Source organism: Lonchura striata, chromosome 12 (assembly GCF_050655825.1).
Source record: "Lonchura striata isolate lonStrDom1 chromosome 12, ASM5065582v1, whole genome shotgun sequence".
Classification (NCBI taxonomy): domain Eukaryota; kingdom Metazoa; phylum Chordata; class Aves; order Passeriformes; family Estrildidae; genus Lonchura; species Lonchura striata.
In genome coordinates, this window is record NC_140714.1 from 15,986,568 (window position 1) to 16,000,911 (window position 14,344).

The following is a 14,344-nucleotide window of genomic DNA, read 5'->3' on the forward strand; positions in this document are numbered from 1 at the left end:
GCATCTGGCATTCTCTCTGGTTATATTCTGTGCTCTTTGTTTTGGACCAACATTCATCTGCTATACAGAAATTGAAATAGTTTTGTATTTTTCCAATTTAAAAAAAAGTGTGCTTTTAGGGGCAGAGGGAAGCATTCTTTCAGATCTTCCTTCATGTCCCTTAGATATCACTCTTTCCTTTGAGGAGAGTGCCCCTGAAGTGATGGCATTTTCAGTGTGTCTGTTGTGGCCAGGCAGGTGCAGAGGGAGACGGGTGAGGCCCAATTCTAACCTTGCCATTGGTGCCCAGTCCCTCCTGCAGCAATCCTGGAGGGCTGAGCTCCCAGTAGCTTTTCAAAAGGCACGTGCCTATCCCTAAAACCACACAAAGAGTTATCAAGGAGGAGGACAGGGACGGTGTTCCCTGAGGAAGTGGGATGAAGCCTCACAGCAATTGCTGCTGTGTCCCCTCTGCTGTTTGGTGTTGGACACTGCCGATGTGTGGTGAAGGGATCACCTTGCAGGTTACAGCATCTGGCTGCAGAAACACACAGACACTGGCATTTAAAGATGTGTACAGTGCTTCTCACTCCATGAAAAGATGCCCACAGCATTCTTTTGGCTACCTGCACTGACTGTTTTAACCGAGCAAAGATTAAAGTATGTTTTGGTCTTTTCAGGTTTTATGGAGCTGAAATTTTATGTGGGCTCCAGTTTCTTCACAGCAAAGGCATTATTTACAGGTGAGTACCAGCGAGCTCCAGGCTGGGACCTGGGAATTGTCCTAGCACTTCACGCATCTTTGAATTCCTGACTGATGTAACAAACACAAGCTGTCTGTCAGAGATCTGATGTAGTTCCAAGGCCATTAACATGCCTGAGATTAATCTTTATTTGTGTGGTTTTTTCCTCGGCAACTGGAATGATGGCATGGGATTTTTGTTACACTAAAGGAGTTTTGTTTCAGTTATTTTCAAACACTGCCTTCAAATCATGAGTCCATTTAGTGTGGAGGTGAGGGAGGGGCTCCTTGAGCAAACCACCAAGGTGAAAGTTCCCTGCTTGTGACTTCTTGTGAAACCACAACATTGATGCTTCTGCCTCACCAGGTTGAAGCATCAAGGGCCAAATCCTGATCTACTGCTGGTACTGGGAACTTCAGTTACCCGGGAGAAAAGACTGCCCTGTTCTTATGTGAAATTCCCTGCTCTATTTCAGGGAGGGAGAGGGCTGTTCAGTTCTCTTCAGCCTGCCCTCCTTGGTATGTGCATTTGCAGCCAGATGGACAAAAATGCAGCATGGTCAAAGGGAGGGAATGTAGCTTTTGGAAACTGCTGGGGAAAAAAAAGCTCGCTCTTGGTTGAATAGTGTTGTTCTGAGAAAAGACATGAATTGGACCCTGCACAGGCACTGCCACAACCCATGAGCGTGTGCTGTAACCAGAAGCAAGTCACAGGTAGTGTTAAGAGTTGGGCAGGTTTCAAACAATCAAATTTCTGCCAAAGGCTCTCAGAATCCAGCACAATCCTCCTTTTGAGCCCTGGAGCAGCACTGCTGTGTCAGCTGCTGGGGCATTAACTCTCACCATCTTCCAGCATCAGCAGAAGCTCTGGTTGTGCTTCTGTATCTGAAAGCAAATGTGGAGGATTATACAGTCACATTCTATATCTGCACCTCAGCCTCTTCTTTTCTTTGACAAGAGAGAATTCTTCCCTTGTCCCTCATGCCTTTAAAGCACAGAAGTACCATTCTGGATGGATTGTGTTGATGGATGATTATTTTTCTGGAAAAGCTTTTGCGTGTGCAGTTAGAGAGGTATTTACCAGTGAACAAACTGTGTGCATCTGATTACAAAAACTACTTAAAGTACAACATTTTAAAAACACTTTTTGCAGAGACCTAAAACTGGACAATGTGATGCTTGATAAAGAAGGCCACATCAAAATAGCTGATTTTGGAATGTGCAAAGAAAACGTTGTTGGTGACAACAAGGCGAGCACTTTCTGTGGGACCCCCGACTACATCGCTCCCGAGGTCAGTATGGCACAGACACTGCTGGATTAGTGCCCTGATGGCACAAGAGCTGCTGGGATTCACCACATGTTTGTGAAAAGAAAAGGTCCAAGTCTAATTAGAGGCAAAAATTAGAGCAAAAAATTGTATCTGTTTTTTTTTATAGAAGCTACTTGAGATTTTAAAATATTCTGTAGCTGTAGTTTAAAAAAAATGTGGGTTTGGAAAGTTAAACTGCTCAGGTCAAGAGATGGGAGTTAGGTGTAGCCAGCACATCCATGAGGCTCCTGCAGAATGAATCTATATGTGCACTGCAGATGGAGAAGAGAATTGAGCCTGTGCAAACAACCAGAATTCAAAACAAAAAGAGCTTTTAAGGGGACTCTCAGAGAGTTTAATTCTCTGGATTTTTTTTTAAAAAACCTCATTTGTGAAGCAGCTCAACTAAGGTATTTTGCTTTTAAAGCTATAAATTATGTCAAAGACTTCTGTAGGAATCTACTTTGCATCACTATTTGCTTCTCCCTTCATCTTGTAAAGAAACTAGAGAGGATGTTTTTTTAAGTCTGTGGTTATTTAAAATTAAGGGAGAAAATTTCTGAATGAGAGTAAAGACCTGTCTGTGGAGCTGGCCACATTCCCACAAACAGCAGCCTAGGGTAAAACCACAGCTCAGCATCACTGTCCACAATTTCCCAGAGAGATGGATTTTTATTTTTCCCTGAAGTGCTCTAGTCATTAAAGACTGTCTCTTGAAATACCTCTTGAAAAATCTGGGTTTTGGGATATATTGCTGCTTCTTGCCCCTTACCTGCACTCTCCTGTGGGCCCAAGATCCTGCAGGGTTTGCGGTACACGTTCTCTGTGGACTGGTGGTCCTTCGGGGTGCTGCTGTACGAGATGCTGATCGGCCAGTCACCCTTCCATGGGGACGATGAAGATGAGCTGTTCGAGTCGATCCGAGTGGACACCCCTCACTACCCACGCTGGATCACCAAGGAATCAAAGGATATCTTAGAAAAGGTAGGACTGATGATCCTTGGGGTCCTGGTACTGTCTCTGTGCAGGCAGAGACAAATCTCCTATTAAGAGAGTTGTTATCAACAATTGCTCTTACAAAGGGAAAGCCAGGGCAGAATAATTCCTAATGCTCTGTTTGCTGTCAGCACCCTTAGTTGTTTGAGCACCATACCTGTAACTCTTCCATTGCCATGTACCTTTGGAGCAGCTCTTTACTGGGTGTCTTCTCCTGCAGCTCTTTGAAAGGGATCCAGCAAAACGACTTGGGGTCACTGGGAATATCAGAGACCATCCTTTCTTCAAAACAATCAACTGGACAGCACTAGAGAAGAGGGAGGTGGACCCTCCCTTCAGGCCAAAAGTGGTAAGTGGGCTGTTCTTTGTTCTTAGTAAACAGCAGCCCAGGGGTAAGGGGTGAATTCTGTACCTGCACAAAGGATCCCACTGTCATCTCCTCCTCACATCTTACAAATGAGAAAGTTATGTATCTGTTAGCCTGCTATTCTTGGATGGTTCAGTTATACACAGGTGCACTGTACTCCTCTGACTGCCCTGAGATCTTCCTGTTAAGACTGTCTTCCTATTGCTCCCAAGGAGCTTTATGGATGAAATATTCAGGAAAACCAATAGTTTGATCTCCATTCCTCCCCTGCACTGGAATGTTTACAGCTCCTCACAGCACTTTGCTTTTCTGAAATACAACATGGGAGGAGCAGCAGTAGCTCCAGGCTGCTCAGCTGCTACCTACTGCAGGCACTCTGTGGAAGAATTAAAACTCTGCTGCTTCAAATTCACTCAGCATCTCCAAGGGGGCAAGAAGCAGCATTCTCTAAGCTACTGAACTTGGAATTTATGTACATGTCTGATGTGACCTGAAAAAGCACCTCCAGAACAGACTGTAACTCAATCTGTATCACAGTGGGATGAGGCTGCTTCAGCTCATATGGTTAAAAACCCAAACCAGTGTTTCTCCAGCCTGTTCCTAGAACAGGCAGCAGTGTCTTTAAAACAGTGTCTCCTCTATGGAGGACAGCTGTCCCCTTCAAACACACAAGGTTTTGTGTTGCTTGTTCCCCGAGAAGGGGGAAATCTTTGGTGATTAAGAGTGTAGAACAGTTTGTAGTTACATGAATATTTATTAAACACAAAACAGCTGCTACAGGGCATTGCTTTATTCTCTGAACAAGTACAGCCTGTATAATGTTCTCAGGAATTTAAACATTTTGGTTAAGGGCAAGAAATGTTGATCAGATGTGTAAGTTAACGCTGCATTGCTTTTGTCAACAGATAATCTTTGGATAATAACCCAGTGTTATCCCAAATCCAGGTTTCTTCTGCAAAGCAACCTGGGATTTGGGTTTTCTGTTGGTTTCCAATGAACAATAAGAAAGTGCCCAGTTACAGTCTTAATAGTCTTGTTAAAATAGGTTAAAATGAGATTTTTTTTCTCTAAAGCAGGGGAAGGAGGGAGGGAGCTAAAAGACTTTTAACTTCACAACATTTTGTATTTAATTAATTTGTTCTTGAAGAAATATAAAGTTTGTCTCAAACTGTCTTCCCTCTCTAATACAGAAATCAGCAAATGACTACAACAACTTTGACAGAGAATTTCTGAGTGAGAAGCCAAAATTGTCTTACAGTGACAAAAACCTGATTGAATCCATGGATCAGTCTGCATTTGATGGATTTTCTTTTATTAACCCAAAATTTGAACAGATCTTGAACAAGTAAGTCTCTGAACAGCTGGACTTTAAAGCAGGGTTACAAACCAGACTCCCAAGTGTTAATGCATTCCAACGACGTCGATACTTCAGAATAATACACAGTAGTGTGATGAATTATGTTCAACTCCTGATTTATTGGCAGTGTTTTTATGCATGGTTGGGTTTAAGGTATGTGAATCATGTGCATTATTTTCTCTGTTTGGGAAAATGTAAATTCTATTTGGTACTTGAATATAGTTATGTTATATATATATATATATATATATATATATATATACACATGTGTGCTGTATATTTTGCTCGAGAGAAAACATTGGGGGACAGAAGATGTCTTTTTAAAATGTGTTTGAGCCCTTGGTTCTTTTATTCGTCTTCAATTAAAAGAAAATTTAATCTAACTTTCGCTCATGGCTCTTATGATTTTTAACAATATACAACTTAACTCCAGTGGTCTTTAAAGCACAGTGAAAAAATAATGCTTGGTCATCCCTGATCACTTACGTAAAATATTTGTTCTTGTGAATTAAACAAAAGGAAGTGTCAGGAGAAAGCAGATATTCCTAGTGTAACACCAGCTGCTGTGGTAAGCAGCTCAGGGCTGCTTTTGCTGAATAAATAAATTTATTCCAAGGCAGTCCAAGCATGAGACAAAAAGGCCTCAGCACCCCAAAACAGCCCCATCCTGCCTGGAAATGTGGGGTTCTGTCACTAAATGCCACTTTCCTGCTAGCAGCCACAACATTCACAGCAGGACAGAACCCAGGTAATGACTGTAGAGTTACTTGCCTGCTCTGCTTGAGGAATTATTCCGTTTAACTGCCAAACACAAATTCTTCTTCCAGTTTTATTTGCTTGTTTGTAACACAGCAGCTGTGGCTCCTCCTGCTTGCTGTTAGAAGGGCACACAACCAGATCCTGCTGTCTTGCAACACCTACTTCTGAATTTTGATTTTTAGCCCTTAGAGAGAAAGAAAATCTAATATAATTACTTGCAAAGCTCCTTCCAAATGCTTTACCTTGCAGTCAGCTCATAAAATTCAGGCTGAAGGTTTCTTTCTTTCTCAGGAGCTTTCTGTATCTTTTAACACTATTGCAAATGATTTGATTTTTCTCAACACTAAGCAGGCAGAAAAAATGTAGCTGTGTCAGTTCATCCAAGAGTTATGGAATGCTACAGAACTCTTAGGAGCACCCTGGAGCTTCTGGGTAATTTCAGACTGTTAATCCTGCTGAAAGAGCAGCAGAAAGCTGTAATACTTTGTAGAGATTAAAAAAAAATACACTACTGCCTTTGTTCAGCTCCTGAAGAACAGCTCTAGCTTATTGTTACAACTCAAGTAATGCCAGCATGACTTGGATGCCATCTGAGCCTGCAGCAGATCGAGGCTGGAAGGGGCAGAACACAGCTGGCACTTCCAAACAGCCAGGGCTGGCCTGCATAACAACCCCAGTCCAAGGGGAACCAGCACTGCCCTGCAAGGTGCTGCAGGGAGAGCAGGAACCTGGGCTTTTCCCCTTCACATAACCTACAGAGGCACTCCTGCTTTGCCATTTGTCACCAGAAAGTGACTCTGCTTTCCAAGGTGAGTGCTGTGCTGTTACACCTGAGCAGGAACGCATTTCTAGGTAAGGAGTTCCAAATGTGGGTGTCAGCAGCAGTGGGCATCTGCACACAAAGAGACTGTTATGAGCTATAAGTAGTAGTAAATATTCCTTGTGGGAATGCTGGCTCCCTGTACTCACCTGCTTTGCTCTGGAGTAACGAGTGCCAGATCTGCTCAGGAGGCTTCACACAGCCAACTCTTCCAGCTGGCATCTGCCTGATGTACCAGGAGCATCTCCTGCTGCCACAGCTGTGCCCGACTGCACTCGTGCCATGGGGGCACACATCCCTTTCCTCTGCACAGCAGCTACTCCACCCCTCCTCCAGCCCCTGCCCTGCACCACTGTTACAGCACAGGCACAAAAGCTCCACAGCCTGGGGAGCTTCTCCACCTCCCCTGCAGAACTGCTGCAGCCCAGGGCCACCTGTGAGCACCATCTGGCTTCACTCACCCATCGGCTCTGGGTCATCCTCATACTACAGAAGTTTCAGCTATTCAAGGATTTTGTCCAGAAAACAGCCTAAAAGCTCTAAAACAAAGAAAGAAGTTACCTGCTCCCCAAACAGAAATACACAGTGGAGTTAAAAAGCAATTAATACACTCCTCCCACCTAGCAGAGAGACAAGTGGTTACCACCTGGGGGGCTGCAATCAGCAAGACATGAAAATGTGAGTACATCATTCTAAAAGCACAAAGCAGTAATTAATTTTGTTCCTGTCATTTTGAAGGATAAGTACCCCTGCAAATGTAATGCCCTCCAGCTCCCCTCTGCATACATACTTGTACTGACAGGCAGCATTTGGCTGTTGGGTTTCAGCTTTCTCAAAACACCAGCAGCATGTTCAAGACAATGTAAGAACAGTGTAGCTCTGAGAGGGTGGAGCAGATCTTAATCCCAGTGACCAGGTAAAGCTAATAAAGTCTTACCTTTCCCCTCCATCATGTGCAAATCCTGGCATGCATTTATTTAACCAGTTCTTCCAACTTCTTCTCTATTATTGAGCTTCCTACTTAAATCATAGTTACTTGTCACAGTAAAGCAACCACAAGGTGAATTAATGTAATCCTTAAATTTCTATCTAAACTCCCTAAAGCCAGCTTGTGGGAGCTGTGGAACCCTGCTGAGGCTCAGGAACACTCACCTGGCACTTCAGCCACTGGGAGGGGACATGGAAAGAAACACACATCATTGCCCCTGGTAGCATTTGATCTTTATTACTGGGATAAAAGGTCAAATGATTACATTTGTCTGAAAGATCACAATGAAGGCCAACGATGTAAGAAAGGACAGTTTAATCCCAGTCAAGAGACTGCATCTGAGCCAGGCACACACGGAACAGAGGCAGTCAAATAGTACAAACACAGAAGGTCAGGACAAGGGTTTTCCCCTCCCCATCAGTGACTGTTCTGTCAGGAGTGGGGACACACGCTTACAGAAAGTGACAATTAACTGCAACTCTTAACTGTGCCTTCCCAGAGCAGCAGTTAGGGTTACACCCTGGGGGAACCCACCACTCCAAATCTACATTCAGCTCAAATCTACATTCATCATCTACACCTGCTCTCTCCAGTCAGTCAGATGCAGTCACTGATTTAGTACCTTCCTACTGTAGAACCAACAACTTCATTTTTTTTTCTCTTCAAGTATCAGCACAATAGTTTATTTACACTTCTATACAACTCTTTTTACTGAACACCCATTGTAGTAAAACACTCATCACAGTATATTTGAAAGCAGGCTATAAAAATACCTACTCTACATAGAACATGTAGCCTGGAGGATGTTACAGCACCTCTGACAGATCAGAGAGGTAAAACAAAGGGGGGGAGGAGACACTTCAAGCTGTGCTCACCAGCAAAAAGAAGCAACTCTGGGCTCAGCTCTCACTGGGGAAAACATTTCTACCCAAAATTCTTCAGACAGGTCTGAGCTCGCAATCTGCCAGTAAAATCCCACTTTTCTAATGCAGCCTTCTGGGATTTTTACAGATAAATCCTGACATTCTCAGTGTAAAAACTGCTTAACCACCCCTCCTGTCCCAGCAGAGGAGCGAGGGCTGCCTGGGGCACAGCCTGGCTTTCCCACACCACAGTGGGAGGGGGAATTGCTCCTTCAGTTGTGCCACAAAGGTGGCCTTGTTAACCACACATCAATGAATTCACTCCTCTGAGCAGTGCCAGGCAGGCTCTCTCCTCACCCCAAACTACGGGCACAGCTGAATTAATAAAGGTCTGAAATGGCATTACCATAACACACACACACAAAGCTTTAGACAGCAGCGCCTGAAGCAAGTGTTCTGGTCATTCTGCACCCTACACATTCCTCCTCTGAAACAGAACCCAGCAATGCACTATGGCTTACTTCCAAGAGCTGAATATATTGCTGAATTTAGCTTATTTAAAAGAAAAAGTAATCACAACAGCAGCACATTATTTTATAAACCCTGCACAAACAAAAGACAATTTAGCCCTTGCCCGCAAAACTATGTTACCAGGGCCTGGTATTTCACACAGGAATTCAGGAAAGAAAAAAAAATCAAAACAACAAAACAACCCCACCAATTCACATGGTAAAAGCTCAATTAATTGGAGAGAATCCTTAGGAAAAACACAGTTCATCTACCAAAGAATAGTTCTCCTCATTGCAGAGCTAGAGCCAGCAGCAGTGCTGGCAGCTCATTTCAGTTGTCTGGTAACATACATACAAAATACACTTTGATTTAGTACAGTTAAAAGGTTGTGACCTTGACACAGAAAATTCCATTTTTAGCACTGGAGTTTCACTAGGCATAAAAGAGCAACGAAGAATTGGGATGATGGAAGGTGCTTAAAAAACAATACAAAAAACTCCAAGGCAGGTGTGCCCTGTTAAAATTATTTCAGAATTTACCTGGTGTTTTTGTTGCATGAGTTGTTAGAATGGTTAAACTCACCTAACCTTTCTGTACTGTTTCCTGATGTACGTATTAAATGTGGCTATAAAAGAGAAACATATACTTTTATGTTGAAATTCATTCCAAAAATACTCTAAAAATATAAAGACAACACTAACAAGACAAGCAGCTTTTCCAGCCCTTGACTGGGCTCAATCCTTTTCCCCTCCCTTCCTGACTCAGAAAAGCTGCTCATCCCCTCCTGTAATTGCAGTAGAAAGGATGTGTCTCTCTCCATCTCTCTCCATTCATTCCCCAGCTGTCACTCACACCCATGTCCCCACTGCCCTCCAAAATACACCTGGTCTCAGGAAAGTGTTAAAATCTTGCTAAAACAGCAGAATTTCCCAGGTAGAAAATTCAGCTTTAATGCTTTGATTTTACAAAGGGAACATCTCTTTTGTGAATTTCAGAAAAACTTTAAGTTGTGGCTGGCAAACCAAAGTTCAATTTAAAACACAGGATCGAAGTTCAATTTAAGACATAGGACCAAAGTTCAATTTAAAACAGAGCTGATGGGCATCCCCATTTAAAGCAGCTTTGCAATATGAAGCCTCCAGTGCTCAAAATGTAGAATTTTGCCCATGTTAAATACGTCATCAAAAACCTCCATGTAATTCTAGGCAATCATTCACAGTAAAAATAAGAGAACTCTTAGAAAAAACACTTAAAAAAGAAAATAAAATCTAGTTAAAAATTGACAGTAAAATCAACATGGGCAATTAACCACTTCGCATTATCCACAAACAGTAAAAACCCACTGAAACTGCACAAATTTACATGAGAAAAATCTAAAACTCTGCTCTGCTCCCCACAATCTTTTTCACTGATACCTTCTGAGTTATCCACGAGCACAGGTTTTGTCCAAAGGAGCAGAATCACATTCGAAATGTCTCCAAGGGAAGGGGAGGCGCGTCCATCCCGCCCTGCTCCGACACCGCCGGGCCCTGAGCTGCTGGAGGAAGGGCTGCTGCCCCAGGAGCTGCAGCTATAGGTGGGTGGGGACTGTCCTCAAAGCTTCTTCTCTCGACCTATTCACACCTACATTCTGCAAATTTAAAGACAGAAAAAAAACCAAATATTTAAAGCAGAGGTCTGATAGGCAGCCAAGGTTTTCACTCAGCACGCAGCGGTTACACGACACAGAAGGTGAGCAAATTGTAATGCTTGTTTTCCTCAAAATGCTCTGGAAAACACAAGGAAAGGTCCCAGCCCCGGGCAGGAGTCAGAACCAGGCTTGGACCTCGTCCCAGTGCCAGGAGCTTTACCGAGCCCCCTAGACATCCAAAAGCAGGATCTCTGCTGCCAGTGAAATGCAGACTTGTATCACACCGGCTCTGGCAGGACAATTGTTCCCTGTACACCATATGCAGGTCTCACTGTTACAGCTTTTAAAACCTTTTTTCCTTTAATCACTGTTTTAACCCCATTTTTCTAACCCACTGTCTCTCCAGTCCTTATGCATGTAGTGTAAGGAAAACCAGAACCCTGTAAAGGCCATAAACAACACAGGAATCAATAAAATCTTGAGGGAGGGAAGCTCTCCCCTCCTTGTTCCAAGCACACTCCAGGAAATAATTCCTTAACACCAAGAGCCATAAAGCCAATCCTGATCCTCTCTGCGAGCAGCCAAATCACTGGAAGAACTCCGAGTAACTCCCTGAAGAGCTGGTAACATCAAGTGTTCCCTGAAGAGCTGGTAACATAAAGTTTAAATGCACTTCGGGGTACACGTGGCATGTGGCAGATGTCACACTGACATCAGGGAATGCTCCAGTGGTTTTATATCCACTTTTATTAGGGTTTACATTCAAAACAAGTCTCTCCAGTTGAACTGTGGGGAAAGGAGAGCCCTACGAGCACACAGCAAGGGGCCCTCTCAGCACATGCAAACACACAACTCCATCAGTCAAAACTCATCCACTCAAAAAGCAATTCAATCCCAGTTTCTAGATTTTCAGCCATTTCTTATGAAAGCAGGCTATAAACAATCAGCACCAGATTCATTTTGGACGCTGAACTCTGCCAACATTGCTCTGCCCTCACCAGTTCTACATCTGCAACAGCCCTTTCAAGGGCTGACCCCTCTGTCATCAGCCTTCAAGCCCTTGGGTAAATCCTCATTTTCCACCATGAATACCACACCAAGGTTTCTGGGAACACACACAGCAAATGCTGCTGGACAGAGTTGTCCAGGTACTGGAAATCTCTGCACCCACCAGCACACAGCCTGACCCACTCACATCTTTTTGACAGAAAACAAAGCAACAACCCTATCTAAAAAAAGCAGCTTCTACAAGAAGCATCTCTTCTGCAGCAAGGGGAAAACATCAGTATCTGCTAAGAACTAACTAAGGAATTAGCGAAACAAGTCATACTCTGCATGGTTATAGGGAAAGAAAAACAACAAACCAACAGAACGTGATGGCATTTGGTGTGTTTGTGTTTTTCTTAGCAACTGATGAAACATACCCAGGATTACCCTGGGATGGCTGAGAGGTCTCCACAGGCACTCACAGAATACTGGCTGAAATCTCTTAAGTTGAACATCTGATGTTGATTCAAAGAACATTAAATGGAGCATGAAATGGAGCATCAAAATGCAGGAGTCCAGAGGTACTGGAAATTAGTCCACAAGCAGCAAGAGGTAGACAGCTCAAACATGAAGCTAAAAGGAAATGAGGTGATTAAGGCAAAGCAGAAGATACAGCTTATTTCAGTGAATGAGAGAATTGGATAAAAGCAGCATTCTAACAACTAAGACAGACCCAAAGGGAATATTGACAAGCAAGCAAGAAAGCTGAAAGCAAAAAAAAAAGCTTGCATTTGAGTAAATACAGCCTGTGGAAGCAGAGTGTGCTGAACTGACACACTGAAGGAAGAAAACTGGGATAAACCCTGATAAACACCCCCAAGGATTTATTAAACAAACACAACAGCCAGCAGAGAGAGCACAGATGAACAGGGGCTTAGAAAGGAACCAATATCCTCATTAACTGTAAGTGGATTCCTACTCTTAGGAATCCCATTAGATGAGATGATGGCAACTGAGATTGTACCCACTTTCAGAGCAGCCATGGGCACTGTGAGAGAAAAGCCATGCAACAAGGACAGTGCTGCTGCTTAGAAAGGGGACAGAGGTTTCAGCCTTACTTTTGGGATCAGAAGGTGTCCCTGCAACTGCCTGGCACCAAAGCACACCTGGACAAGTGACCATGCTGAGAACAGCCCCACACCAGCAGCAACACTGTCTGGAGAGCCCAGAAAACACAGGAGAAGGAATAAAAACCACACACCTGTCCCAAATACTGTTTCTACGCAGCCATTCACCCTCTTCCCTGGCCAGCCCCAGCAGGAGCTGGCTGTTTGCAGAGCCTGCTCCCCCAGGCAGGAGCAGTCTGACCCTGCCTTGCACAAGAGTCCATCTCACCCAGTCCTTCCTGGAAAGACTGAAAGTACACAGATTAACTCAAATACCCTCCTATACCCTCTTGCTGTTCTCATTATGCCCTGGCCTTTGGACATTTTTGTCCTACAGGACAGAGCCTCCCCCAGCAAAGTGCTGTGGGTCTCCAACAGGACAGGCCTTGTTTTCAGCTTTGCTTTGACTCAGCTACATGTGATCTCACAGCAGAATGGGAAGAACTTGCAGAAAGGCTCCTGCAAGCAAAAGGAGGAACCTCTGGTGAAAAGGGCCAGCACAGCCATCAATATAGAAATAAACAGCACAATATAAACATCCAGCACTCTATCAGCCAGCTTCACCTCAGCAAGCCTCCCATCCGGAATCAGGCCTTCCTTTTACTGACAGAGCACGGGCTGCTAAGCAATCCTGCTGTAAGAGGAGACCCCTTAGAGCAGTCTGCTTTTAAATATCCACTTCACTCTGTGGCACTCATCAGCACAGTGAGTGCTGTGCTCAGCAAAGTACAACATGCAGACATAGCTCCAGGAAATGTGGCTGGCAGCAGCTGGCAGAAATGGAGGGTCCTGGCTGCTCCTGCTGCTTCCCTTCCCTCTGCAACCTCCACCAGCCACAGACCAGGCAAACTTTGCTTTCCTCTCTGGCCAAGCTTCTGCTCCTGTCATCCTCCCCCTCAATTTTCTCTGACAACCCAAACCATCCTTTTTCAAGCAGCAAAACTCAGTTTTTCCGCAGCAGATGCCAGCACAGGTTTGGGCTCCATAAGAAATACAATGCATTTAATTTCATTTGGATGGTGTTTCCTGAGCTGTGGCCTGAGGTGACAGCACTCCAAGCTGTCTCCATGTGGCTCCTCAATACCTGGCTATGGCCAGCATCCCTGTGATCCCTTAGGATGTCACCTCAGCTGTCACGTAAGAGCAACCAGACCCACTGTTGTGTGCAAGGGGGTAGAGCAGGCTCAGGTGCTCCTCTGGGCCACCTTTCACAGCAAAGGTCATGCCCAGACCATGGAGCAATTAAACATGGAAGGTGACCAACCACTCCTACATCACACCAGGATCACACCACCACAGCAGGAGGTTCCCTGGCCAGAAGGTTGTCTGGTTATGACAAACATTCCCAATTGCTACAAACTTATGAAGACTTCAGTACCATTTTAGAAATGTAAATATTTAACTTGTCTTTTTTTTTTTCCAAAATCCTGGTTTTGGAAAAACATACCACCCGAGAAACCTAACAGCTAAAAACTTACCACAGTCCTGCTTACTTTCACTACTTAAAGTCCCCCTCAGAAGACAGTTGTGAGGCTCAGTGCTTTTCTGCCTTTCCTTGCCTCAATGACACATGTTCCATGGCACAGGCACATCCCACAGCCTTGTGGAGCCCATGGAACACGGTGGCAAAGGCACCAAGGCACCACATCTCCCACAGCCTGCAGTCTCCTCCCTCCTGCAAGGAGCTTTCCTATCATCCAGTTTGGGATTCATGCCCTGTTGGTTTGAGATCTGTGTCTGCTGGAGCCAGTACCCAGCTACAAAATGCTCTGGCTGACTCTGCTTCCCCGCTCTGGAATGGTCAGCACTGCTATTTGGAGCCCACATAAAATCTGGGTACACAGCAGCTGGGGTAGAGCTGTACATGCTC

At 44.3% G+C, this 14,344-nt stretch overlaps 2 protein-coding genes across 11 annotated transcripts in view; one reads left to right on the plus strand and one right to left on the minus strand.

Annotated features, from left to right (window-relative positions):
- The window catches only part of PRKCD (protein kinase C delta), a 60,492-nt gene extending 55,358 nt beyond the window's left edge, over positions 1-5,134 (plus strand). For all 3 annotated transcript variants that reach the window (XM_085590669.1, XM_021529128.4, XM_021529129.4), the window contains exons 14-18: positions 660-722; positions 1,875-2,013; positions 2,827-3,015; positions 3,248-3,376; positions 4,585-5,134. In XM_085590669.1, the coding sequence (XP_085446795.1) occupies positions 660-722; positions 1,875-2,013; positions 2,827-3,015; positions 3,248-3,376; positions 4,585-4,743 (679 nt within the window). In that variant the 3' untranslated portion in view covers positions 4,744-5,134. The remainder of the gene's footprint in view (positions 1-659; positions 723-1,874; positions 2,014-2,826; positions 3,016-3,247; positions 3,377-4,584) is intronic.
- Positions 5,135-7,529: 2,395 nt separating this feature from the next.
- The window catches only part of LOC110469914 (6-phosphofructo-2-kinase/fructose-2,6-bisphosphatase 4), a 51,343-nt gene continuing 44,528 nt past the window's right edge, over positions 7,530-14,344 (minus strand). For 4 of the 8 annotated variants that reach the window (XM_085590680.1, XM_085590682.1, XM_021529132.3 and 1 more), the window contains exon 14: positions 7,530-10,321. In XM_085590680.1, the coding sequence (XP_085446806.1) occupies positions 10,262-10,321 (60 nt within the window). In that variant the 3' untranslated portion in view covers positions 7,530-10,261. The remainder of the gene's footprint in view (positions 10,322-14,344) is intronic. The other 4 variants (XM_085590675.1, XM_085590672.1, XM_085590676.1 and 1 more) reach the window with 2 other exon arrangements.